Consider the following 24,856-nt stretch of genomic DNA (forward strand, 5'->3'; position numbering starts at 1 on the left):
ACAATCTTCCAAGCAACTTTACAATACTAATGTGAGTAATCATGATTTACCTTTTTGTTCCATCACATTAGTATTGTTAAATTGCTTTGTTTCATGATGAATGACAGTGTGAAAGACAAATGTTGTTGTTGGATTGCGCCTGGCCAGGTCACCATAGAACTGCATTGGTAGATTAGCGTTTAACTAGCTGCTCTGACAAAACAACAGGCTTACGGTACAGATGTGTGTTCTGAAGTGTGTGTCTGGTGAGTACATTCCTCCATCCTTATTCCATAAATCCCTCTCTTATTCCTAATCGGATTAGGCCATGTTGCAAACACACTGATCCCCTGTGGCAGAAATTCCCAACTAAGGGTACTTGCATCAATGCATCAGTATGTGAGCACACTGGCTGGAGGAAAATGTAGGTATGTATGTATGTATGTAACAGATGTATGGAGCATAGTTACATTGGGTACACAAAGGGATACTCGTGCTTTAAAAAAAGGCTTTGGTGGTTAAAAACAATAAAGGTTGTGAAACACTGCCCTGTGGTACGTGTCTGTGGCTGAATCCGAAACTGCCTACTGCCTTTCTATATACTGTAGTAGCCAAAAAAAATAAGGAATCGACTATGTAGTATGTTTTAATACCTTAGTAGGCTCAACAAGTAAGCAAACGGTACCTGGATGACTTTCTACTGTATATCCGGTCATACTTGAAGTAGGCAAACGGTGGTAACTTGGGTCAAGCAAAAGGAAGCATTGTAGTACGTCTGAACTGTGCTTTCTATTGGCTGGCTTTCTACATAGAAGCTAACTGGTCAGGGCGCTAAGTGGTAGCTAGTGGTAAGGAGGCCGTTTACTACTACAGTAATGGTACGCAGCCTGTTTGTCGGAAGGTGGTGCACTGCTGTCACCTGAGCTGACTGATCCACTCGAAGTCGTGCACGCTGGACACCTCCTCCTCCACCAGCTTGGCGGCCACATCTTTGGCGTGCACCTCGATGACGATGAGGGCCGACAGCACAGCCCTCTGCATCTTAGACAGACCACCACGCACCAGCTGCACTAGATCGGTCAGCTACGGATGCACAAACCAACACACAGACGCGCAAAGCACACAAGCGAGCACACAAGATGACAAATTTAGCGGTAGACAAGAAAGTCCACTCAAATAGATGTACACATACACAGGCATACAGTGATTGCACACAGCCTTAGAGCATCTTAAAAGTGCCAGAAGCCTGTTTTTTAGCTGGCTTGTGAGACACACAGTGCAACCGCACCTGAACCTGCAGCTGAGGGTAGAGGCGGCTGGCCAGATCCCCTTTCTCCAGGGACTCGGACACTTCAGTGGTCCAGAAGGTCTGGCAGCCAGCGATGACCACCTGGCCTGGCCAGGACAGGACCCACTCAGTACGGGGTTTCTGGGAGGAAATGAGCAGCAAAGAAAAACATGTTTGCACAAATTGACGAGCTATGATTATATGGTGATTATATAGGGTGTTGGGAGGTATTCCAAGGTGCTAGGTTGCCATCACAGCAATGCCTCTTGTTTTCATGAGCAGTCTGTGAAGCAAGGAAGACCCCCACACCAATGAGCTCCCTTTTGATCCTTTTCATTAACTCCAAGGTAATAATTTGCCTTGTAATAAGTAAGGAGGTTATGTGATCATCTGAGTTTGTTGCTTGTTCATATGTACTGTATATTCGTTCACAGTGTGTGTGTGTGTGTGTGTGTGTGTGTGTGTGTGTGTGTGTGTGTGTGTGTGTGTGTGTGTGTGTGTGTGTGTGTGTGTGTGTGTGTGTGTGTGTGTGTGTGTGTGTGTGTGTGTGTGTGTGTGTGTTACTGTCCACCAGAAGGCGGAGGTGAGCTCTCTTGCGCGCTTTTGTAGATTATTTTTGTGATGTTTTTTTCCCACGATGGCCCAAAACATCACAAAAGTAAAAGGACTAAAAGAGAGCTCAGTGTGTGGATCTTCCTTGCCTTACATGAACTTTACATTTTGACCCTGCACCCGGCTAAAAGAAATTGGATGTGCGTGCGTGAGATCAGACTGGGATTCATTGGCCATCTGACCTGTGGATAGGCCTCCAGCGAGAGCTTGATGTTGCTCCTCAAGCTGGCCTTCATGGAGGTCTCCACCTCCTTCAGCCAGTCCTCCACGTTGCCCGACGGCTGCACCGGGATCTCCAGCTTCACCTCCTCGCCCTCTCCGGAGTACATGTGCGTGATCAGCAGGTCCGACTGGAACTGCAGCTGTTGGAGCGGAAAGTACAGTACGAGCGGGTGGTCAGAGTCAGACCTTCAGATAAACCGTAGCCCCATACTGTAATGCACACTGTTCCGATTGTGGAACACTGTTAATAGTGATTGAAAAGACCTTGTGACCATAGAACTACACTCTTACAAAATTACACACTGGCCTTTAGTAATACATTAAAGGGGTATGCCACTATTTTGGGGCTTAATGCAGTTGAAATCGTTGGCTAGGGTTTATAAAGGTGGTGAATTGTCTTATTTTTCATGTAAGCCGTTGTCTAGCAGCAGGGGGGGCAACAGAGGACAGACGTACCTTCGTGATGTTCTCAAAGCATTTACGCAGGTGAGGCTGCACAGCGGTCGGGTCTTTTGTCTGGGACAAGATCTCTAGGAGTTCATCGTCAGACAGGAAGTAGAATCTAAATATTAAAGAAAAAACGCATGCATGCACGCACGCACGCGCACACACACACACACACACAAACACACACACACACACTCAGACATGAAAGTCTCCTGTCAACACCTCCAGGTCAGGATGGGAGCCTAAGGGCTTCCGCACACCGGCTCCGACAAAGTGCTGCGCACTGCTCAGCTAAAATTCGATTCCATTGTTTTCAATAGAACCACGCACACTGGCGCCGATGTCCGTGGACATTCACCGATGTCGGATAGCAATTAGAGACGAGTTCTATTTTGTCAGCGCCGCCCATTGACTATCAATGCAATGTTCGTGTGAAATTGGGTTTGGGGGTCCGAATTCTGTCGGAAGCAAAAGTGCGCCGCACTTTGTCGGAGCCGGTGTGCGGCCGGCCTTAGCCTTAGTCAAAAATGAGTAAAAGATATTATTTAGATATAGTGCAGGTGTTAAATATATGCGTTGGCTTTCATCTGCTGTCCACCTGCCACCAGTGGTGAGGGAGTCTACTGCACTGTACCTGGGGAAGGATCCGCGCTTGGTCTCCAGATACTCGCTCAGGCCCTTCTGCACCATCTCCAACAGCTTGTTGCAGTCTTTCAGATTCTCCAACAGCCGAGGGTCCGGGCACACCTCTATTACCTGAACTCATGCAACATACACACCCATGCACACACACACGCACGCATTCACATACACACACACACACACTCACCCATTTTCACAATTGCTACAATAGCAGAATGACATACAGTAAATGTTGCACGGTCTCTTTCTGCAGGCCCGTCCACTCTTTGCTGAAAAGACTCAACTACATCATAACGACATTGATATGACAATACAGAGAGCCAGAAGTATGAGATTACGACTTGATTGTTACAATTTTGGTTACAAAGTTGGGCCATAACAGAGGCTCTGCGCAAAAGGGTTAACCGCCAAGTCACCTGGCGATTGTCGTTGGCCATCTTCATGACCTTCCTCCAGGTGCGCTCCATGGTCTGGTACCGCTTGCCCTCCACGGGGAGCTGCCGGTTGATGTCGTCCGAGCTGAAGATGGGCTCCAGGTAGAGCCACGAGCGCTGGCACGTCAGCCACTCCTCCAGCACATCCTGCAAGGAAGGAAGGAAGGAAGGAAGGAAGAGTATGGGAACAGCTAAGTAGCGGACATAATCAACAAATCAATCAATCCTTGAATCAAAAATTAAAGTCTGAATTGATTTAAAGACTAAATGGTGGTAAGGTTGGATGGATGGATGGGTGAATGAATGAATGAATGAATGAATGAATGAATGAATGAATGAATGAATATTTATATCCAGTGTATGTCAAGTCAAGTCAAGTTGGTTTTATTGTCAATTTCTTTACATGCACTGGTCATACAAAGAATTTGAAATTACGTTTCTTGCTTTCCCATGCAGACATAGACTAATCTAGGTAAGGACATAGACAGTATAGACATAGACAGTACTCATACATGGACATAAGACAGTATGGACATAGACAGTGCTCATTATTGTGTATTATGTATACTGTATGTATGTGTGCTGTATACGTACTGTATATGCAGTAGTACGTACATTGTGTGTTTGTATGCACATTGTAAAGTGGTAGCCTCAATGTGCAGATGCATCTGCCACTCTTTGCTTAAAAACAAGTCTCAACTACATCATAACAATATTGCCATGACATTTCCAAGAGCCCTGAGTAACAGATTAACACTTGGTCATTCCACTTTTGGTGACCATAAGGTTATAACGCAAAGGGGTTAATGAATACATAGGTTTTTCGTTTACAAACATTCATATTGTGAAGAGGGGCAAGAGGATGCTAAGCAGCCAACTATGTGAGCTCATTTTTTGACCGACAGCAGTTTCCAACAGTCAGAGTTTGAACAGTGCGCAGCCAGGGTCGTGCAGCCAGGGATTATTTGCAAACGGTAAACCCATGTAGGTATACCGACCTGCGTGGTCCTGAGCTTGCTCTCCCAGGTGGTGATGCGGGTCTCGAAGGGCTTCTTGTAGGGGGAGAAGGACATGCTCTGCGTCATGACGATGTGGTCGTCCAGGAGCTGGGAGGCCTCGTCTGGGCTCTTCAGGATGTAGGTGCCCGTCTCCTTATACGGCAGCACGTCAAAGGCCACCGTCGACCACTCCTGCTCCATCTTGTCCAGAGCCTTAGAGCGGGAGTGGAGGAATGGAAGATTATAAGATGTTAAATTGACTAAGCAAAGAGAGATATCCTCCGCACTCCTGCACTTCACAATCTTGGCAAGCGCCAAGACTCCACTTCCACATCTGAAGATGCTCCAGTGATTCCTTTCTTCCCCTGAATGTTAAATTGACTCTCTGGCCCTGCTGTGGCTCAAAATTGCAAAATTGTGTGCGGGGGTCGGAATTGTGTCAGAAGCGAAAGTGCTCCTCAGTGCTGTCAGAACTGATGTGTAGAGGGCCTAAGTGTTGAATTGACACTTTTTTGTTTTTTTAAAGTGCACAAACAGACCGGACCATTTCTGCAACCTTGCCATTGGCGTTGTGTGTGAAGGGGCTGTCAGGGGGCTCACCTGCTCGATGGCGTACTCCTTCCCGGCCACTTCGGCCACCATGGCGATGTCCTTGACGTGGTTCTGCAGGCCCATGTCCAGGCAGCGCGAGAAGGTCAGGTTGGCCTTGGGCTTCACGTCCATGTTAATATGCTCCGACAGAACCTGTTGGATTTTTTTTTTTTTGAGAGAGTGAGTGTGAGGTAGAGCACCAAACTCCAGGGAAAGTGTGTAAGGTACAGTAGATTTCAGGTTTGTGAAACTAGTTTAATGCATTTAGTAGCATTCAGTTTATTTACTCATTGGTGGAATCTGAGGAAGATCGCAAGGTCAAAATGTCATCTCCTGCCAATAACTAAATAAACTGAAGAAAAGAACATCAAAAAAAAATACTACGGAGTGTACAAACTTTTTTGAGAAAAACACAAGAGTACTACTCAGACGGCACCTGCCAATGGCGACTGCGCATGCCGGGGTTGCGCAGGCCCTGGATGAGGGGGATGAACGGCCGGAAGTCCTCGATCTTGGCCCTGATCTCCATCGCCACGTCACAACAGGCTGGAGAGAGGAGACGAGGCGAAACATAGTTCATATGGGACAGAAAAAGGACAGGTACACAAAAAAGAAGACAGTCTAAACAAAAAAACAGTGACATAGACCACAGGTGATTTTGCAATTGACAATGTCCTAATTCATCCAAGAACAAGAATGAGGGATAAATGTCTTCATAAAATGCTTGTAAGTACCAGTGAAGAGGCCTTGCTGTGTTGTGCCTCCACATACAGTAAATCAGTAGTTCCCAAACTTTCTCTGCTGGGATCTCCCTTTAGGCCCAGGATATGCCTGCTGTGTGCACATTTCATGCATGAACGCATTGCCATGCATATTCTATGCCAATTTTGCGCACTGTACAACAACTGACACAGGGTACGCAGACACGTTCACATGGTACAATATTATCACAACCACAAGGAGATCTTCCAAACTGAAAGTCGCGGTAGAGTCAAACAATGATGGGAAAATAGTGAGTGCTATCTGCCCCCTTAACGATACCTCCAGTATCATGAATAGATAGTGCTCTGGTCACGATTTAAGTCACAAGCATATCCCGGGCCTTACACCTAAGGATATTTCCGCAACCTCCCCACCCCCATATTACGAATGCCAAGCACTGGAAACATTCAGTAAGCACAGTGCATTTATAAACCATATAAGTGGATACTGTTAATAACCAATTAATGGAACGGTTATATGAAATCATATTCAAGATTTTATACAAACACTCGCCTCTCTGTGCAGTCAAATGCAGTACATAAATAAACCACACCCCCTCACCTGGGATGTCCTTGAACTGCTTGACACACTTGTGCATGACCTTGAAGGCTTCGTTGACGTTTCTCTCCAGCTGCTCGGGGTCGATGGTGGACAGCGGGTCGGTCATCCAGCTCTCCTGCCAGCGCAGCCAATCAGACGTGGTGGTCCACAGGTCGCCGAATGGCTGGAAGTCCCGCGTCAGCTTCGCCAGACGGTCATACTACATTGTAGAGGACGACAGGAGAGAAGCCATGGATCAGCTGATCGTGATATACAACACCACATGGGGTGCACAGGACAGAGACAAGATGGCGGGATGCCTTTTTACATTTTAAAGACATTTTTGGGCTTCCACACCTTTATTAACCCATTTAAGCCTAAGGCACCTGCAAAAAATATGCCTGCTGAACGCCTAGCCCTTTTTGGGATAAGATGCCCTTTGCCTATTAAAACCTAAATATCTCAGCCGCCGAAGCATATAAAAACATGAAATAAGCTGCATTTAAAAGCTAGGACCCTTATCTTGCATTAGAATGTGTTCATTCATCAGCTCTAACATACCCACATTTTAAAAAGAAAAGCTCAAATCTTAAGAGCCCGAATGCCGCGTACTGCATATGTTGCTTCAGGCACCAAAGGTCAAACAACGTATATACGCAGCATCAGGCTAAAATAGGTTAATCAGTACAGTGACAGAGGTCTGTATCTGTACATAAAACACTATTAAAGAGTCTTTATTTCTAAAATGTATAGAGGCGCTGCACAAAAAGCAGCTGATCTTGTGAGCTACTTTGAAACTTGAAGTAAGTTAATGACTTTTGCATTTTGACGCTCATTATAGTTATATCAATGAAATACTACAATGTTGCTAGGTGCGTCTGCGTTGCCTGGAAGCCTGGCATGAAGTCTTACATTGGTGACGGGGATGTTGAACATGCGCTCGCGGCTGTTGTACAGGGTGGCCATGGCCTGGGACTCCTTCAGCTGCTTGGTGACACGCCGTACCTCGTTGGCCACCTCGTGGGCCCGGGCCACATCCGTGTAGCCAGAAAATCCAGCCACCAGCATCTGAGAGAGAACAACAGAAGACCAGGTTAGATGCACAACCCTAAGTTTAAAGGAATAGCTCACCCCTTTATGATTTTTACATATTTGCAGTATTTCCAAGCATTATTCATGAATGTGCATATCATCAATGGGAGCATTAGCATCAAGCCACAAGTGATCACAGGACGATTAAATAGATGTTTTGCACTCTGGTGAATGTAATTTAAGAGTAGCTTATAAGTACAATTGATGATGTTTTGTTTTCCCCTATGTATTATCATATCTTACTGGGAATTATGCAGGCATTAAAGTTGTTTTTCACAATAAATTGAAATGGCATAATCATATAATCAAGCCAACGCAATCCAATTTGTGGTGGACTGATAGTAAAGTTGATCAATATATGATGCAATACTGTATGTATCTCATGTTTATAATATGTACAATATGTGTCTGAAATAAAATTAATAAATATATAAAAACAAAGATAGCTGTGCAAAAGTGATTCTTCCTGTATATAGGGGTTGTTCCATTGATTGTCATGCATTTCAGGTGAAACACATGCAGATTCTTCATGAACTGGTAAAGGGAAAGACTGTGCTGCATTGGCTGTGCCTGCTACAATGTCAGACACGCACACAGGAAACAGGAGCGGGAAGGGAACAGACTCCCCAAAGCAGCCACAAGAGGGCAGGAAGAAGGCAACAGGAGGAGAGGGGAGGACACACACACACACACACACACACACACACACACACACACACACACACACACACACACACACACACACACACACACACACACACACACACACACACACACACACACACACACACACACACACACTGGCCAGTGGATTTCCCGTAACGGCTCCCTGTGGCTATAATGCTGTAACTGTAAAAATGGCACAGATGCTGCTGGTCGCTCGGAGGCTCACGCGACTGCCAGCATGGGAGCGGACGGGTGGCAGGGAAATCTACAGACGGGGGGACAAAGGGGTCACTTGTCTCAGGCTCAGGGAGGAGGGGGTGGGGGACTTGGGCTTTCATTACATTGAATGTATTGGTGAAATAATAATGTTGTCCAGGGTGTTGGACTCACTTGCAGGGACTCGAGGCGGTCCTGGAAGTTGTTCTGGTCGACCAGCTGGATCTTGTGAAAGCGCTCCTCGTCCTCCACGTGCTGCTCCTCCACCGTCTCCAACTGCTTCTCGATCTTGTGGGGCCAGGCCATGGCCGTCCACCTTCACAATAGAACACACACACATCCACACGCACACACGCATATGCACACGTACATGCACACATACAGCGAGTACAGACACACATGTGCATACACACACACATATACATACACATAAACACACAAACACACACACTCTAAGCTCTCAGTTAATCAGCAACAATTTTCGACAGGGCCCGATGTTAAAGGCTTTGAAGCAATGAAGTCCTGTCAAGAAGAATCATGGGATGAACATCTAAGTTCGTAAGAGTAAGAGTTGCTCCATCTTGACTAGAAAGAGCTGTTCACCATTGATCTCTATTTTTCATCAAAATGTACGTACATTGTTTGTTCTATGACTAAATTTACAAAACATGATGACTATTTGAAAAAAAAGACTGTTGTGTAATGTCATCATAAATTAACCTTTGCAAAGATTGTCAAAAATACTAAATACTATGCCAGTGTCAATTTGAGTGCCTTACTTAGCATTGAAATCGTCATTGGAGAGGTTGTAGAAAAAGTCATCAATCAATTCATAGTCACTCATGGCTTTGGACAGCACTTCCTGCAAAAGAACAAAGTTTAAAACACAAAGGGGACTTTGAGTGCATCTACTACAGAACTTAACTCGCCCTGAAGTGCATTAAATAGCACCAAGTAAACACAAAACACATGCAACAGAAAAAAAACAACTGGGTCAAATCATGCAAACTATGAAGTTTCTTGTTGAAAGCATGCGATTTGGGTGGGGCGCCGCTCTTACCAGATAGAACTTCACTCTACCCACATCAGCAAAATGAACGGAAAAAGAAACAAAAAATGTTAGCGAGACATCAGGGACATAACTCCTGGACATCACTCCAGGGCAAGACCTTCAGAGACAGGCAACTGAAATACTTCAGTGATGCACAGGTCAAACAAAAGAAATGAACATCTTGTTGTCGGCTTGTATACAGTTAAGTGATGTAAAATCAAGATGGCATGATTCATAATTCATGAGCATAATCAGAGTTATGCATAACCTTCCTGTGAAAGGTAACCAGAAGTCCACATATTTCTGAGACAATTGTTTCCAATTGTTTCGTTGTCTATTGCAGTTGAAGCACATACAGTACTTCCTGTGGCTAACATATTGTTTATTTTAGTGATACTGACAGCAGAACTGCGAATGTCCCCAGATTGTATTTATCTATTCATTCATTCATTCATTCATTCATTCATTCATTCATTCATTCATTCATTCATTCATTCGTTCATTCTAGATTATATAATGCGCAGACAGTTCCTTGGCATTCAGGCACATTTATTACACTACATTTATTTGACTTACAGAATTTATAATTATTAAAGCCAGTCTTGAAGACCTTCATCTGAAAACTGAAACTAACAAACTAACACATAATTGACACACTGTACACTGTGCAAGATTTTTAGTTGTTTATTTCCAGAATCCATGCTACCCGTTCACTAATGTTACCTTTTTCATGAATACTTACCACCACCATCAAATTCAAAGTATTCATCATGACTGGAAAAATTGCACTTTTCATACATGAAAAGTGGGATCTTCTCCATGGTCCGCCATTTTGAATTTCCAGAAACAGCCATTTTTAGCTACAAAAACGACTGTACTTGGGCCATACTTTCATGAAAAGATCAAATTCGGCAATAGGCAGCCCAGTTTCAATGAGGAGCATAGTTGCAGTACTTTTTTTGACCATTTCCTGCACAGTGTACCTTTAAAGCCAATACCAGACCATGTCCATACCCTTTTTTTCTCCTGTGCTTTCAGCTGTTCTCTGAAACTGGCTTCAAACTATGCTGTATAATTGAATCGTATGGGACCAGCTAGAAGCAAGCGGGTCCCAATGGAACTGGAAGTAACATCACCAGACACCACCAGAGAAGAGTTGGAGGTTCAGGACAAAAGTTAAACTAAACTATACTATAACTCAAAGGGAGGCGCAAAATGAGCTTATTTCCAGATATTGTGCGGTCTTGCTTTAACACGCGGTGCCTAACCGGGCGAACACATCGGCCGCGACGAGATCAATCAACAGAGAATCGCTGGAATGTGCAGCAAGCAATGCGAGCGACAGAAGCGACTGAGTATGTCCGTTAAAAGCAGAATGCAAGCATTCCAACATTGCCATTGGTTGTGGCGGCTGTCGCCGAACCACATCATAGCTAATTTGCACAATATTAGCTCAAGTTCAACTACAAACTGTCACTCAAATCACACAAATCACCTCTAGTCGCTTGAATCACTTTTGTCGACCGACTCAATTACTTCCATCACGGGAATGGCTCATGTCACTCTTAGTCTATTGGCGCAGTAACAGGGCAGGGGTGTAGCATGCAGTCCCTATCGTGTGTAGTGCTGTAGTTAGCAGAGTAGTGTACCTCGTGAGCCTTCAGCTGATCTGGGATCTGCTTCATCCACTCTCTCTGCTCCGTCAGCTCCTCAATGCTGTTGGGCCTCACGTGCAGCTTCCTGCTGATGGACTTACACACCTCACAGGCCTTCAACACACACACACACACACACACACGCACACACGCACACACACACACACACACACACACACACACACACACACACACACACACACACACACACACAGTTTACATGTGGTTCTTTACACAGATGAAAAATAGTCCCAAAGTGCAGCCCCACCTGACCCTATATAAGTACGCTCACACACACACACACACACACACACACACACACACACACACACACACACACACACACACACACACACACACACACACACACACACACACACACACACACTAAAACGTTGCTGTGTTGCTCAGCTCACATCTTCCACTTGTTTGCCAAGCTTGGTGGCCAGCTTCTCGATGACGGCGTTGGCCAGGGCACGGCGCTTCTTGGAGAGCGTCTGGCGGACCATCTCCACACTGACGAGGAAGGGCCCGATGACGATGGAGGCGGGCAGCGTCTGGTCCAACACCTCCTTCTCCTTCAGGTGCTCCTCCACCTCCCGCTTCACCTCCTGCGGCGTCTGCTCCGGCTGGCTGTGGGCCCTGGGGAGTAGTCCAACAGCATGGTTAAGCGATAAACCTGGCATTGTTTAGTCTGTTTCCCTACATGTCTATAAGTAGTTTACAAGTGAAAAAGAAGTCCGCGACACTGCTTGTCTACTGTGTATTTAATAGAGCAACGTTTCGACCTTCAGGTCTTCAGGTCTTGAAGACCTGAAGGTCGAAACGTTGCTCTATTAAATACATAGTAGACAAGCAGTGTCGCGGCCTTCTTTTTCACTTGGATTTACTCTCATTGTCCTTCACCTGGCCCATCGGGATGTGCACACATCTACTCCTCTGAACTATAAGTAGTTTACACCCTTTTTTTCTAAATAACTTTGGATGAAAGCATCTGTTAAGTGTAGTGACAATAAAATGTGGTGTTTATGTAATGCTATGCAGTGTAATGTATTGTACTTCCATGCAATGCTTTGGTATGGAATGGTGCTGAAGTTTTTCATTTTTCCCGCCCGGAACTACTTTCAAACTACTAGCCACCAATCAGGTCCCCAGAGGGGTCGTGACGTGATGTAAACATAGCTGCCGGATAGGTAGCGCACCGGAGGAAGGTGTCGATGTCAGAGTTGTGGAGCTCCAGGTGGCACTCGTACTGGCGCGCGTAGGCCCTGAGCGGGATGGCGGCCTGCCGCAGTGCGTGCCTCACCCGCTCCCTCAGCTCCGCCACCGCCGGCTCCAGCAGGCCCACCGACTCCAGCAGCGGCGTGCCACAAATGAACATCTCCTTCATCACAAACTACACAGCAAAACATGCAGTGTTGATTTGACACTTAGAGAGTACTATAGGCCCAAATACACTCTAGATAAGATGTTAAATCAACACTCTCAGTTTTGAAATAACACTGCATTTCTTTTTACTGTGTAGCACATGGCAAGTAAATACATTTATTTAAAATAAATACATAGCTTTTCCCTGTCAACCATGAAGCAAGTTTTTTGTCCTCTCCCTGCTTTTACTTTGTAAGTCATGATAATTAACTAATAACTAGAAAGATTTACACTTGTAATATGTGCAGTAATATGAGATTGAATTAATATGAGATACAATTGCTATTATTTATAATATATAATATGCCATTATAACAACAATGGAGATTGTCATTCTGATTCTAGATTCTAGAAAGGTGACGACAAAATGAGCATGATGGTCACCTATAGTAGAAGACCTAACTAAATAGGAGCAGTTAGAACCGCTGCCATCTTATCCTCAGGCCATAATATTGTCTCACCTTATCTAACTGGGGAACGTTGTGAGTGGAGAGAATGCCTTTGTCGAAGAGGCTTATTAGAGAAGTCTCAACGTTCTCCAGTGGCGTGCTGTAGTGGACACCGGCTTGGTCCAGGACCAAGTCCACCAGAAACAGTGGGCTCTTCTTGGGCCTGTCAGCAAGCACAACAGTAATCACTACTACACACACAGAAAACGTAACGCATCACTACACGGCACTACACGCTATAATGCGGCTAGAAAGGGATGAAAACAGTGGTAATAACACTGACGGAAAACGAAAACGACACATAGTTGCAGAAAACTACATTTCAAAGCCGAAATCCAAACCGTAACTAAATAAATAAACATCCTCCTTTGATGTAGGGAAACTAGAACCAAATGGTGGAACGGCTTGATTGGTACAAATCCAATAGGCAAAAGGCCTGAAATGATGTTTAATGGAGTGGGACAGGGATGTGACAGAAGTTCTAATCATAAACATGCATAAAGCTAGCAGAGAGCAGCACATCTGGCCAAATGTGTGTGCACACTCCCAATTGGATAATGTTAACGGGATACAAACACATGACAGGGAAGAGCACGAGATCAAAGATAACACATGTTTGACTTGCACAGATCTAAATGTCACAACACCATGTTGGCAAGATCTCACTATTTTTCCCCTAATGTTATCCAGGATATTTTCGGCTGTTTCTTTCTGATAAGGTGCCATGAGACAAAAGGGCATAAGAGAGGATCGCATGCCATTTAGCACAAGACCCTAATCTCAAAACACACACTCAAAACTATCCCAGCAGAAGGCCGGCAGACCACAGGCTTAACAAGAACAAAAAGCAATGACAACACGATTCGCTAAACATGTTTTAGCCTTAGAGAGAACTAGCCATAGGCCTCCGCATAACCACATAAACATGCAATGCTCCCCTAAAGGAGCGTGTGCTATACAGTACATCATTTCTTTGGCACTGAGGTCCTTCATCTCTCAGTCTCTGTCAACATTGTTTGTTTGCCAGATCCCTAATAACTCTGTCAGCCCCTGTGGTGCCTTTCTTTCTGTGGTAGACTGGTGGCTAGATGATTTGACAGGAACCAGAGCCATTACAGAACACAGCACAATACATCTATGCTTTTTTTCTCCAGCTGTTTTTTTGCTCCCAGAAGGGGTTGTCTACAGCAATTTTGCTCAAATAACAAATAAAATAACGAGAAATATTTCATTACAGCTAGACTACGCATGTCAATTATGACTGTTTTGCTTTAGTAAACTGACATTACTCTTCATCATCAAAATACATGTGGTAGAGCATGCTTCAACACCCATTTACAGCAGAGTCCGTCAAGACAGGCAGAGCAAAAAGTTGGCAAACAACTTTTTCAAACAGGAAATAAAGCTTAAAGACAAGGAATTGGAAAACTTGCTACACTCGAAAATGTTCAAAACAAATGGCTGCTCTGTAACACAGCCTGATTAAGGTCACAGGGCTGATAGACACCGGCGATTTTGATCCCGTAGCCAAATCAATTAAGGCTTTTCAACCTTTTAAATACTAAGTGCTTGAATATACCACTGGTTTATTCCATTATCAACTCCATATTTCTCTCCCACATTTTCTGTCTGTTCTTCTCTATCCTGTCCAATGAAGGCACAAAAGATTCCCCCAAAACACAGTGTTTGGGATGGGGCTCCGGGGTTCAGTGGGCTAAGGTAATGTACTGTTAATCTGGGGACACAGGTTTGACTACCGGAGAGAGAGACCTATCTCTCTTCCACTAGTTTACTGTCACCCTCTCACACTGTCCTATCGATAAAGGCCTTAAAATAGCCCAAAAATACATATGCATACCTTTTTATATTTTTTTAAATATGTATTTTTTTAATATATGTATTATATATATTATTTTTTGAAGGTGTTCGGGTGAGTTTTTTCTTTTTAGGGCATTTTGCCTTTATTTTGTAATAGGACAGCTGAGGAGAGACAGGAAACAAGTCGGGAGAGAGAGACGGGGAACGATCGTAAATGACCCGAGCCGGAATCGAACCTGGTTTGCCGGCGTAGTAACCCAGTGCCCTACTATTAGGCCACGGCCCACGGCAGGACAATATAATTATTTTTTTTAAAGGTGTTTGGGCGACTTACTTGTAAGGGCTGTTGATGAGGTCGGGCCCCCACTCCATGTCGGGCGGGCAGCGCAGCACGCTCTGGCAGGTGTCCAGGAGGAAGCGTGTCAGGTTGGTCAGGGAGTCTTGCACCAGGAAGCGTAGAGAGTCCTGCAGGCTGTAGCGCACCTGCACCAGTACCAATAGGAAGTGAAAAAATGCATGATGTAAGTACAACAGTACACAGTAGTACCTGATATTACATAGTTATTAAACCAGTTATTGCACCTATCCTAATGAGGTAGATACACTGTATAGTAACAACTAACTGAACTCTTCAAGGGGTCATGTAGGATAAGACAAAAAAACAGACCTTCTGATTTTTGCGGTCTACTGTCAGAAATTGCCACATGTAACTTTTGGCTAACATACCCAAACAGGCGTTATGGGAAAAACAAAAACTTCCCTTAAGAAAATGTGACCTTACATACCGCAGGAGACATTGTGTATCGTATTATTGTTGGTACTCAAAGATGAAAAACATTTACACCGCAAGAGGAGGAATACAACATTTTTTATGTCAGCATAGATTTTCAGACAAACATGTCGGCGGGAAGCATGCTAACTTGGGCAAACTGAAGAGGACGACTTAAAAATGTGTGTGTGTGTGTGTGTGTGTGTGTGTGTGTGTGTGTGTGTGTGTGTGTGTGTGTGTGTGTGTGTGTGTGTGTGTGCGTGTGTGCGTGCACGCATGTGCGCGCGCGCTTGTGTGTGAGAGAGAGAGAGTTGTTAATGTTATATGTCAGCACTGTCCCTGTACTATTGATTCTTGTGTATATTGTATACTGTACATAAGATTGCACATTTTAGATTTAGGTTTTAGATATGCTTTAGATTTCATGTGACATGTGTCGTGTTTGTAGCTTTCATTTAAGGACACCCTTCTCTCTCTTGAGCTGCAAAACCAGTTTAGCTACAGGTACCAATAAAGTAAACTGAACTGAACTGAACTGAACAGAGGATTTTTTTAGCTCTCCCTTTAGAACGTCTCTGACTGAACTGAACAGAACTTCCTGCATTGGAAGGCAATTCTGGCAGGGCCATTTTTTTTGTGTGTCTTTTTCGACTTTATTTGATAGGACAATGTGAGAGGTGCACAGGAAGCAAATGGGGAGAGAGACGGGGAGGTGTTGGCCAAGGACCCGGGCCGGGAATCAAACCCGGGTCAGCCGCATGGTAGACAAGTGCCCTACCGTTTCGCCACGGCAGGGCTAGGGCCGTTTTTTTTTTTAAACCACTACTTTTACTTTTGCCACTTCTGCATACCTGCGACATGAAGCAGCACATCTTGGACATGCGGTACACCTCCCAGCGCGACTCCTTCAGGCAGAACCAGCCGCTGGCCACGTCCCGCAGGCTGGAGCGGATGCTGTTGCACAGAGTGGTCACCCACGAGTCGCACAGGAACAGCTGGACCTGCACAAGCACAAGAAGAGCACAAACGAGTTTTATTTGTCACATGCACAGAATTACTAAAAAGATAAAACATGCAGTGGAATTTGAGACGCCCTCAAGAATACCATCAAGCAAACACAACACAAACACCCTGAAGTACACACAACCACACAAAAAACATTGTTACCCCCCCCCCCCAAAAAAAAACAAAGCAAAAAAAAAAAACCCTCACCACAGTTAGTTTAAGCGCATAACCTAAAATGCTTCATTCATTCAATGCCTCCTGTGTGGTTATTATGCACGTGTGTGCATTCGCCTCTGTACGTGTCTCTTAAATGCTGGCTTGTTTGTTGTTGGCATTAAGTACGGTACCTGTGCGTGCGTCTGTGACTGAGCCTGCTCAAACTCCATTATTCAACTCTGATGACTGTTGTAGCATGTTTGGTTTGCTTGAGTCAGTAGCATAAAGTATGGTACCTGTGCGTGTGTGTTTGAGTGTGTGTGTACAGGTATGTGTGTGTGTACGTGCCCTTGTTTGTGTGCTCGTGTAGTACCATACCTCCCAGTGTGTCTGTGACTGAGCCAGCTCAAACTCCTCCATTGTCTGAGTGTGTGTGTGTGTGTGTGTGTGTGTGTGTGTGTGTGTGTGTGTGTGTGTGTGTGTGTGTGTGTGTGTGTGTGTGTGTGTGTGTGTGTGTGTGTGTATGCGTGTATGTGTGTGTGTGTGTGTGTGTGTGTGTGTGTGTGTGTGTATGTCATGTGTGCCCTTGTCATGTGTGCTTGTGTAGTGTACGGTACCTGTGCGTGCGTCTGTGACTGAGCCAGCTCAAACTCCTCGAGCCGTAGCACCTTGGTGAAGGTGAGGTGGAACAGGCTCATGGTGGCCACCCTGTCGCACTCGGCCTGCACTTTAGACAGCGCCAAGATCACCTCCGGCTTAGTCAGGAGCGTGTTGAAGGTGAAGGCTGCACGGTTCTTCTCAAAAGGATACGAGGGGATATCCACAAATCCTGCAGGTTGCATAAAATGGCATGGGAGGCATGGGAATGTATTTTTCAAAACAGGACACCAAAAAGAGGGCTGTACTATCCAAACACTGGCTAATTTTATTGCCCCCCACACCCCTTTTCTGATATATGGATTAACGTTTATCCCCACCACAATCTTCAGCCCAATAATTCTAGAACATTCTTTTCCCATGACAACCAACCAACCTCGCTCAGGCACGCACTCCGGCTCTCTTTGAGGGACGGTGATGTGGGAGAAGTTCTCCGGGTCCTCTTTCACCACTTTGTCAAAAACCATCCGGTTCATGGTGCGATTGAACTCCAGATTAATCTCCTTCTCCAGCTGCACCACACATTTCTGAAGCCTGCAGCATCCAAAAGGCACAACGTTGGAACACACATTATTGTTTTACGGAATGGCAGACAAACGTAATGCTTCATAACAGCTCAGACGTGGGCAGGAATTAAAATGGGAGGGGGGGGGGATGCTCTCTCTTACAGCTTCAGCCTGAGGCCTGGTGTTGAGAGCGTGTGGCGTTCGATGCGGGCCAGGCTGTCCTGGCCGAGAGATGGCATGCCGTCCCACAGGGGCATGTTGTCCACAGCCAGGTGGTAGAACAGCAAGGCCTCTGTGGTCTGTCTCCAGCGGTGGGCGAACAGGATCCTCTGGGCGAACTCTCGCGGATCCTCGGCACAGAACTGCACCTGTATCCTGGGGACCCAGTACTGGCCGCAGAGGAGCGGGGACGAGCCGTCACATGCTGGGTGACATCATGGCCGAGGGGATGAGAGATGGAACATTTCATTGAACAGCAACACATGGACATGCTTACTGAGTGGCTGCATGTGACTTTTTACACTCTGACAAATTGTTTACAGCTGAAATTATGCCGTGGCTATCAAAGACAGGATTTTTACGATTTTGCAAAACATGTGTTTGGCTTTGCAATATCTTTCAACAAGATAACAACCCCAAGACCAATGCAAAGCCATGCAAATGCCTCCTTCATCCTGAAGACAATTTGTCGGCGTGTAGAAAGGTTTTTAACCTACACTCCATACAGTATCACAACAGAATGAAATGCACATGTAGCTGGCTGCTGATTTGAATTGGCCTGGAAAGTGTAAGATAGCTGAGTGCTTTTGGAAGTGAATGTTGAGTTGCTTGCCTTTCGATTTCGACTTCAAAGTTACTGGTCGTCCATTGACGTCCCTCACCCTGCCATTCCGGTCGGCCTTGTGCACCAAGAAGAGCTTTTTGCTCGGGTTGAACTCTAAAACCCCAACTGAGTGCCAAGAGTACACTACCGATGGATTTTTTAGGTCTGCAACAACAACAAAAAGGAAGTGGAGGAAATGGGTAGAAATAGATGAGATGATAAAATAAACAATTGTAGAACAAAACATATGGATGCAGAAATATAGTGACAAAGGGACAAATGGATGGTGAACAGTGGGAGGGGAGGGGCGAGTAATTACGTTATACAGATTTATCATTTTTCAACTTGTTTTTTGTTTTAGTTATATTTTCCCCAAATACATTTTGACCAAGTACGGTATGCAAAGTATTTTTTTGGAAAAGGCACAACTGCATGCCGTATGGGGGTCCAAGATTCAAGAACAAACAAACTTGCCTTGTCCAATTTTGTCAAAGTTGGGCAGCAGAGCTTTAGCGGGAACAGGCTTCCTCTTGTGAGAGCCTGGCTCAATGCCTAAAGCCATCCAGTCTTGAGGAGTACGGCAGTCATACTCCTCATTGTCAAATATCTAGGGAGAGAAAAAGTGGATAATCATGCCATCTTAAGCAATATTTCACATCGTGTCTTGAAGTCCTTTGGCTTAGCTCACAACATATGCAAAATATTACTGCCGTGGGTGGATGAAGATGAGTTGACTGGTGAAACACTGCTGTGAGTTGGCCCATGTGAAGTAAATAAATGAACATAACCTTGTATTCCTCTACTGTGACCACATACTAATGAGTATGAAAAGGTAGTGCGGACCCGGTTTAGTACCTCCAGGGGTAAGTAGTTTGACACAGTGGGCCAACCACCATCTGATGTTGCTCTCCTCTCCACATTCGTCTGATGTCTCGAGATCAGGAGGTTGGACTGAATGCCTTGTTCTTCCAGCAGCTGCGCAATGTCCATCTTAAGATACTCTCGCCTCCTCCTGAAAACAGCAGATCGCCAAACAGCTTACTGAAATGCACCGCCTCAACAGACCAGATGGTGTTTCAGGAGTGAGGCACTCTGGTTCTTTGGGATAAGACTGCTTGTGATGACACACACGACATTCATTAGCAGTAAGCTTATATGCCACTCTTATTGTGACGCACTTACTGGCCGAAATCTCAGCATCTCAGCCAGTCCAAAACTGGCTGGGGGAGTGACTAACCAGTGTTCTTTTGTGCATCACTTAGTTGACCGTGAGCCGGGCATCTATTCGAACCCCATGGTCTTGGCAAGGGAGCAAGCCAATTCTCAATTCAATCTACTGGATGAGGGTGTCACTTATTATTATAATCATTGACCGGCCCTCAAAATGATCAGGCCTGGACTGGTAATGTGAATTAAGTTACAGGACATTCCCTGGTGGGCCGACAGTATCAGGGACTGATGCTGCAAGGGTTTTTTGTGTTTTCTTAGAGACTGCCCCACAATTTAGAGGGGGCACACCTTTTTTTGGTGCCAGTCCATTCCCGAGAGTGACATCTCACTCTGACGTCTGCCTCACCTTTCAATCTCAATCTTTCGGGGCACCTGTCCACTTTGGCACTGGTAAGGCAGCTGCACCTTGGCCGTGTAGCTCGATGCGGGGAAGTCCGTCTGCTGCAGCTGCTGAGTGGTTGGGCCATGTTTCTCCTTCTCCACGATGCTGTGCAGATCCTCGGGTGTGTGGAAAGTCCTGACTGGGAATACAAAGCAATAGCCAGAAAGTTGGTATTAATGAAAGAAATGCAATTATACCTGAATACAATTTCAGCACACAGTGGATCCAATCCGAGGCATGTTTTATTCACCAAACAATGATCTCAAGGCTTTGCATGGCATCTGCAGTAAGGTAAACACTGAGAGAAAAAGACCAGCTCACCATTTGGAGTGTTTGATTCATATCCTGCTTGGCACACTAAACTCTGCTCAGTCTGGGGCCCCTGTGTATAACACTATAAGGGGGAGAAAGATTACAAAGTAGCATGCGAGCATCAGCATACAACAAGATACTTTGTAATGGTATCTGTGTATTATCTCTGGCATACGTGCGTGACAAGGCACGTGGCCAGAAATAATGTTAAAATACAGTATTTTTCACGTCCATCTGCCTTTCATTATCCTGCCCCTTTCTTACCTTCAGTCGAGGTTTGGCTGATGAAGAAATTAGTTCAGAGTAGAACCCCTTTTGCTCAATCACAGGGTATTTCCTGACCGGTGGAAGTTTGCCCCAGGTGGAATGCGCAGGAGGTTTGAGCTCTGAAGGCCTATTGAGGATGTTGGGCAGCGAAAGTCGGTGGGGACCGCTTTTCTTCCCCAGTCTTGAATCCATTCTCACACAGCTCAGCAAAGAGCCATTACACCTTTTAAAAGAAACCTCAAATGGTCAACTTATGTTCACAAAAATTGCTTCACTTTACTATCCGTGTTTAGGGTGTTCCTTTTCAGCGTTCAAGTTTGGCCAATACAAAAAATGCTAACGGAACACTGACCTAGTATATTGCATGCACATCAGACAAGTTTGCTAGTTTGCAAGTTTGCTTATGTTACTAGCCTACGATGCGTTTGAAGTGTCTTTGGAAACAGTAGCGGCGTATCCTAGGTCAAATCACTTCAGCGATAGTTGCATCCCTGCACTGATAACCGCTGTAAATGATCGCTAACATGTAATCTCAATTTATGTACAGATAAAATGGTTGTAGCGTAGTACGTACCTCTAAACAGAAAGGATGAACAGCTTTTACGTTTTCTGGCAAACTACGTTGAACATCTCAACTTCTCTTGTCTTCCTGGAAATCTGTTTCCTAGTAAACTCTACACATGGCAACGGTTGTTAGGCACAAACCATGAGCACGCTCTCGCAAGCTACAGGTGGTGTGGTGTTTGGGTTAATGTTTTGACATAGTATTCCTCGGCATGGCTAGTATTCACACACCGACTTCCCAATCCCACCAGACAGGTTTGACTATCTTAATTAAAAAAAAATGATTAATGTTAATTTGGAAATTAGTTCAGTGTAAATCTGGCATATAATTCCACCTTTTATGAACCCTCTACCTCAGAGCTTGGGCCTTCGGGCCAGCCATAGGCTACATAGGCCTATTGGAGTCAGGTAATCCATTTCCCCTTATGACATAACCAAGATAGGCCTATCATTTTTCAGAGTCATAAGTCAAGACAACATTCCTGATCTTTTCATGGTGCTTTGACTATAGCCGACACACCAGGTCTGATCCTTATTGGGTTAACACCAGCCTTGAGAAGGATGTCAAAGATAGTACAGATAATGGCAGTAACGATGACCTAGCGCAGTAGGCCTACTGGTATGCAATCTAACCGACCACATCACACCCCTATATAGGCTATACTTTTTACCGCTTCAGTGTGTCTCCTATACAGATCATAACTGACCCGAGGGAGCCTCTCGAGGGAACCCCACACTCCCAGGTCACAAGGTTGAGGTATCCCCTCGCTTCCCATGGGAGATCACAGTCATTACTCACCTGAGGCCTCCCGCCAGACAGCCTGACTGCCCTGCCCTGCCCTTCTCTGCCCCTGCCCGCCTGAGCCCTCCGCCACAGCCAACAGCCATCCTCTGCCTAGCCAAGCGTTCATGACTTATTTCATGTGTCTGTGCTCACGTGTCGTCTGTAAACATCACCATCTGAGGCCTGCCTGACTCTGGGCTCAGCATCCGAGTGAAGTTGAGGACTTAGGGAGCGATGGCATGCCTTTGGAGTTTGGACTTTGCTTTTTGGTTCACATCAGCATTAAGCAACTGGAAGCAAAGAGACAGTGGGAGCATTAGCGGGAAGGGCTGACAGGGAGGGAGACAGAGGGAGGAGGAGGCACATGGTGAAGGAATTGAATTAGAGAGGGCCAGAGAGACATGTGGACTTGGTCAAAGGTTTTTCCAAATGGGCTTACTCAGGCCGAGACAAAAAAAACACAAGTTGGAAAGTGAAAATTACATCCGTATGGTGCTACCATTCTATCTTGATGGTGAATTATTTAAGCTGGTTTGGCAGGGAGTTGATTTTCTGGAGAGGGTTCAGCAGGGTGTTTAGCAGGACCATACATATCCCAGATGTACTGTATAGGGCCCATACCAGCATTACAACTGATGTCAGACAAAAATAAATCATAGGCTCCTTTCAAGCAGACTTCAACCAAGACTCGTAGAGTATAAGCCACATTAAGTTATAGTGCTTGTTTGACGTAAGACTAAGCCGTGGTAAACCAAAACCTTTAGTGGTCGAAGGAGAAAATATACAGAGGAATCTGACACTAACCTAATGGTGCCTCACGCTACCATTCTAACGTGAGGGAAACAACCGCCGGCATGAGAGAGTGTGCAAACAACAACTAAATGGGTACACATGCTGTTTTCTCCCTAGCAATCTGCCTTAATTTGATCTGCCTGTCTTGTAAATACACACACACATACACACACTCACACACAGTACATACACACACTCACATGCAAATATGCACACACAGCCAGCACACCACCACACAACAACAACAACAGGCCAAGGAGTTTGAACATCAGAGGAATGTGCAAGGCCCAACTGAAGGCTTTAGGGGAAGTCATTTCTCCTCTGATTGCCTCATCCTTAGGGAGCGCTGACCCTTTCACAGGCGCTCGATTGGCAGTAAGGAAGCAAGTCACCGAGTGTCGATGACATTATCAGAAATCTTGGGCTTTGCAAAAATCAAACGGCACACTCCCAAGACACCCCATTAGCCATTAGTCATTAACCATTGGCAGGTGTCGGCCTGCGTTGACAAGAAGTTTGCTTGAAAGTGGCCTTTGTACTCGGGCCAAACCATGACTGGACGCCCTCTTGATACCCTTGGCTGGATGGTGGCCCGCAGGCTGGGCCGTCTTGAGGCGTCAACCTCTGCTGAACCGATGTGAAACTGGGTCTTTGTGTGTAGCCATGTGTCCACCATCACACCTCCATCACTGGAGTTTTAGATGTGAGATGTAATTTGGCCGGCACACAGAAGGCTTATGGTTTTGACCTGATTCATTGGAGTTTAATATGGTTGTTGCATTATGCTTTGATCTGCCCTGCGGAGTCACATTGTCCTGCTTTTGTCCCCTCATGTTCAATCGTCCTGTGATGTGCAATAGTCTTGTGCAGGGGTCAGGAACCTATGGCTCTAGAGCCACATGTGGCTCTTTTGGGAACAGTATATGGCTCTTACTCACCTAGGGTTTCCAACCGTCCCTTGAAATACGGAATAATCCTTTATTTATAAATAAAAGTACGGGTTCCATATTGAGTTGACACGGGAGGTTAAAATGTGTTAAAATGCCAGGAAATTACATCTAAGAAATACAACATTTTCGGGGAGAGGACTCCCAGACCCTCGCCATGATGAAGTTGACAGTTGACAACCTTATACTTACCTGTTATCAATGAAAGTAATAACTTGACAGTACACTCTAAAATTGTTGGGCTTAATTGAAATACATGCTTTTCATTGTATTCAGTATTTTTAAAATGGTATGGCTCTCATGAAAAATTATTTTTAAAAAATAAGCGTTTATGTCTCTCTCCACCAAAAGGTTCCTGACCCCTGGTCTTGTGTGATGTTATGTGTATGTCCTGTCTGAAAAGTGTCTTGCTCAGGGATGCAAAATGAATTTCAGTGTAAACTGACAATAAAGGATCGTATCGCATCGTATCTTATTCGGTTCCAGTGCAACAACGCCCCCACCTTCATTTTCAGCAGCTGACCATGGACCATGGAGCCACCATGTTAGCTCACCACCACTCCCACCTATCTTAGTCCATTCAAGTCAGCACCTCAATACTCTTTTAACACACACACACACACACACACACGCTAAGACACTCACAAAAATCTCTGCCGTGCCCCTCCTTTCTCACCATCTTCACTTTCCCCTCCTCCTTCCCTCCTTTCCTAATTCCACCCCTCGCTTTTATTGTTCTGGGTGGTTGTGGGGGTCACGCCTGCTTGAGTGT

At 45.3% G+C, this 24,856-nt stretch overlaps 1 protein-coding gene across 1 annotated transcript in view; it reads right to left on the reverse strand.

The window, feature by feature from the left end:
- dnah1 (dynein, axonemal, heavy chain 1) overlaps positions 1 to 21,214 on the reverse strand; it is an 86,394-nt gene extending 65,180 nt beyond the window's left edge. The window contains exons 1-28 of the mRNA XM_063214981.1: positions 20,995 to 21,214; positions 20,740 to 20,812; positions 20,383 to 20,557; positions 19,662 to 19,818; positions 19,281 to 19,413; positions 18,813 to 18,971; positions 18,146 to 18,389; positions 17,854 to 18,011; positions 17,438 to 17,649; positions 16,511 to 16,660; positions 15,225 to 15,373; positions 13,085 to 13,235; positions 12,398 to 12,591; positions 11,612 to 11,837; positions 11,190 to 11,309; positions 9,269 to 9,351; positions 8,664 to 8,805; positions 7,428 to 7,583; positions 6,537 to 6,735; positions 5,650 to 5,759; positions 5,223 to 5,366; positions 4,623 to 4,835; positions 3,607 to 3,771; positions 3,183 to 3,304; positions 2,558 to 2,663; positions 2,062 to 2,241; positions 1,268 to 1,408; positions 899 to 1,062 (exon numbers count right to left, since the gene is read on the reverse strand). Of these exons, the coding sequence (XP_063071051.1) occupies positions 899 to 1,062; positions 1,268 to 1,408; positions 2,062 to 2,241; positions 2,558 to 2,663; positions 3,183 to 3,304; positions 3,607 to 3,771; positions 4,623 to 4,835; positions 5,223 to 5,366; positions 5,650 to 5,759; positions 6,537 to 6,735; positions 7,428 to 7,583; positions 8,664 to 8,805; positions 9,269 to 9,351; positions 11,190 to 11,309; positions 11,612 to 11,837; positions 12,398 to 12,591; positions 13,085 to 13,235; positions 15,225 to 15,373; positions 16,511 to 16,660; positions 17,438 to 17,649; positions 17,854 to 18,011; positions 18,146 to 18,389; positions 18,813 to 18,971; positions 19,281 to 19,413; positions 19,662 to 19,818; positions 20,383 to 20,557; positions 20,740 to 20,812; positions 20,995 to 21,189 (4,421 nt within the window). The 5' untranslated portion in view covers positions 21,190 to 21,214. The remainder of the gene's footprint in view (positions 1 to 898; positions 1,063 to 1,267; positions 1,409 to 2,061; positions 2,242 to 2,557; positions 2,664 to 3,182; positions 3,305 to 3,606; positions 3,772 to 4,622; positions 4,836 to 5,222; positions 5,367 to 5,649; positions 5,760 to 6,536; positions 6,736 to 7,427; positions 7,584 to 8,663; positions 8,806 to 9,268; positions 9,352 to 11,189; positions 11,310 to 11,611; positions 11,838 to 12,397; positions 12,592 to 13,084; positions 13,236 to 15,224; positions 15,374 to 16,510; positions 16,661 to 17,437; positions 17,650 to 17,853; positions 18,012 to 18,145; positions 18,390 to 18,812; positions 18,972 to 19,280; positions 19,414 to 19,661; positions 19,819 to 20,382; positions 20,558 to 20,739; positions 20,813 to 20,994) is intronic.
- Between the last annotated feature and the right edge of the window lie 3,642 nt (positions 21,215 to 24,856).

The sequence above is a fragment of the Engraulis encrasicolus genome, chromosome 14, assembly GCF_034702125.1.
Source record: "Engraulis encrasicolus isolate BLACKSEA-1 chromosome 14, IST_EnEncr_1.0, whole genome shotgun sequence".
NCBI lineage: Eukaryota > Metazoa > Chordata > Actinopteri > Clupeiformes > Engraulidae > Engraulis > Engraulis encrasicolus.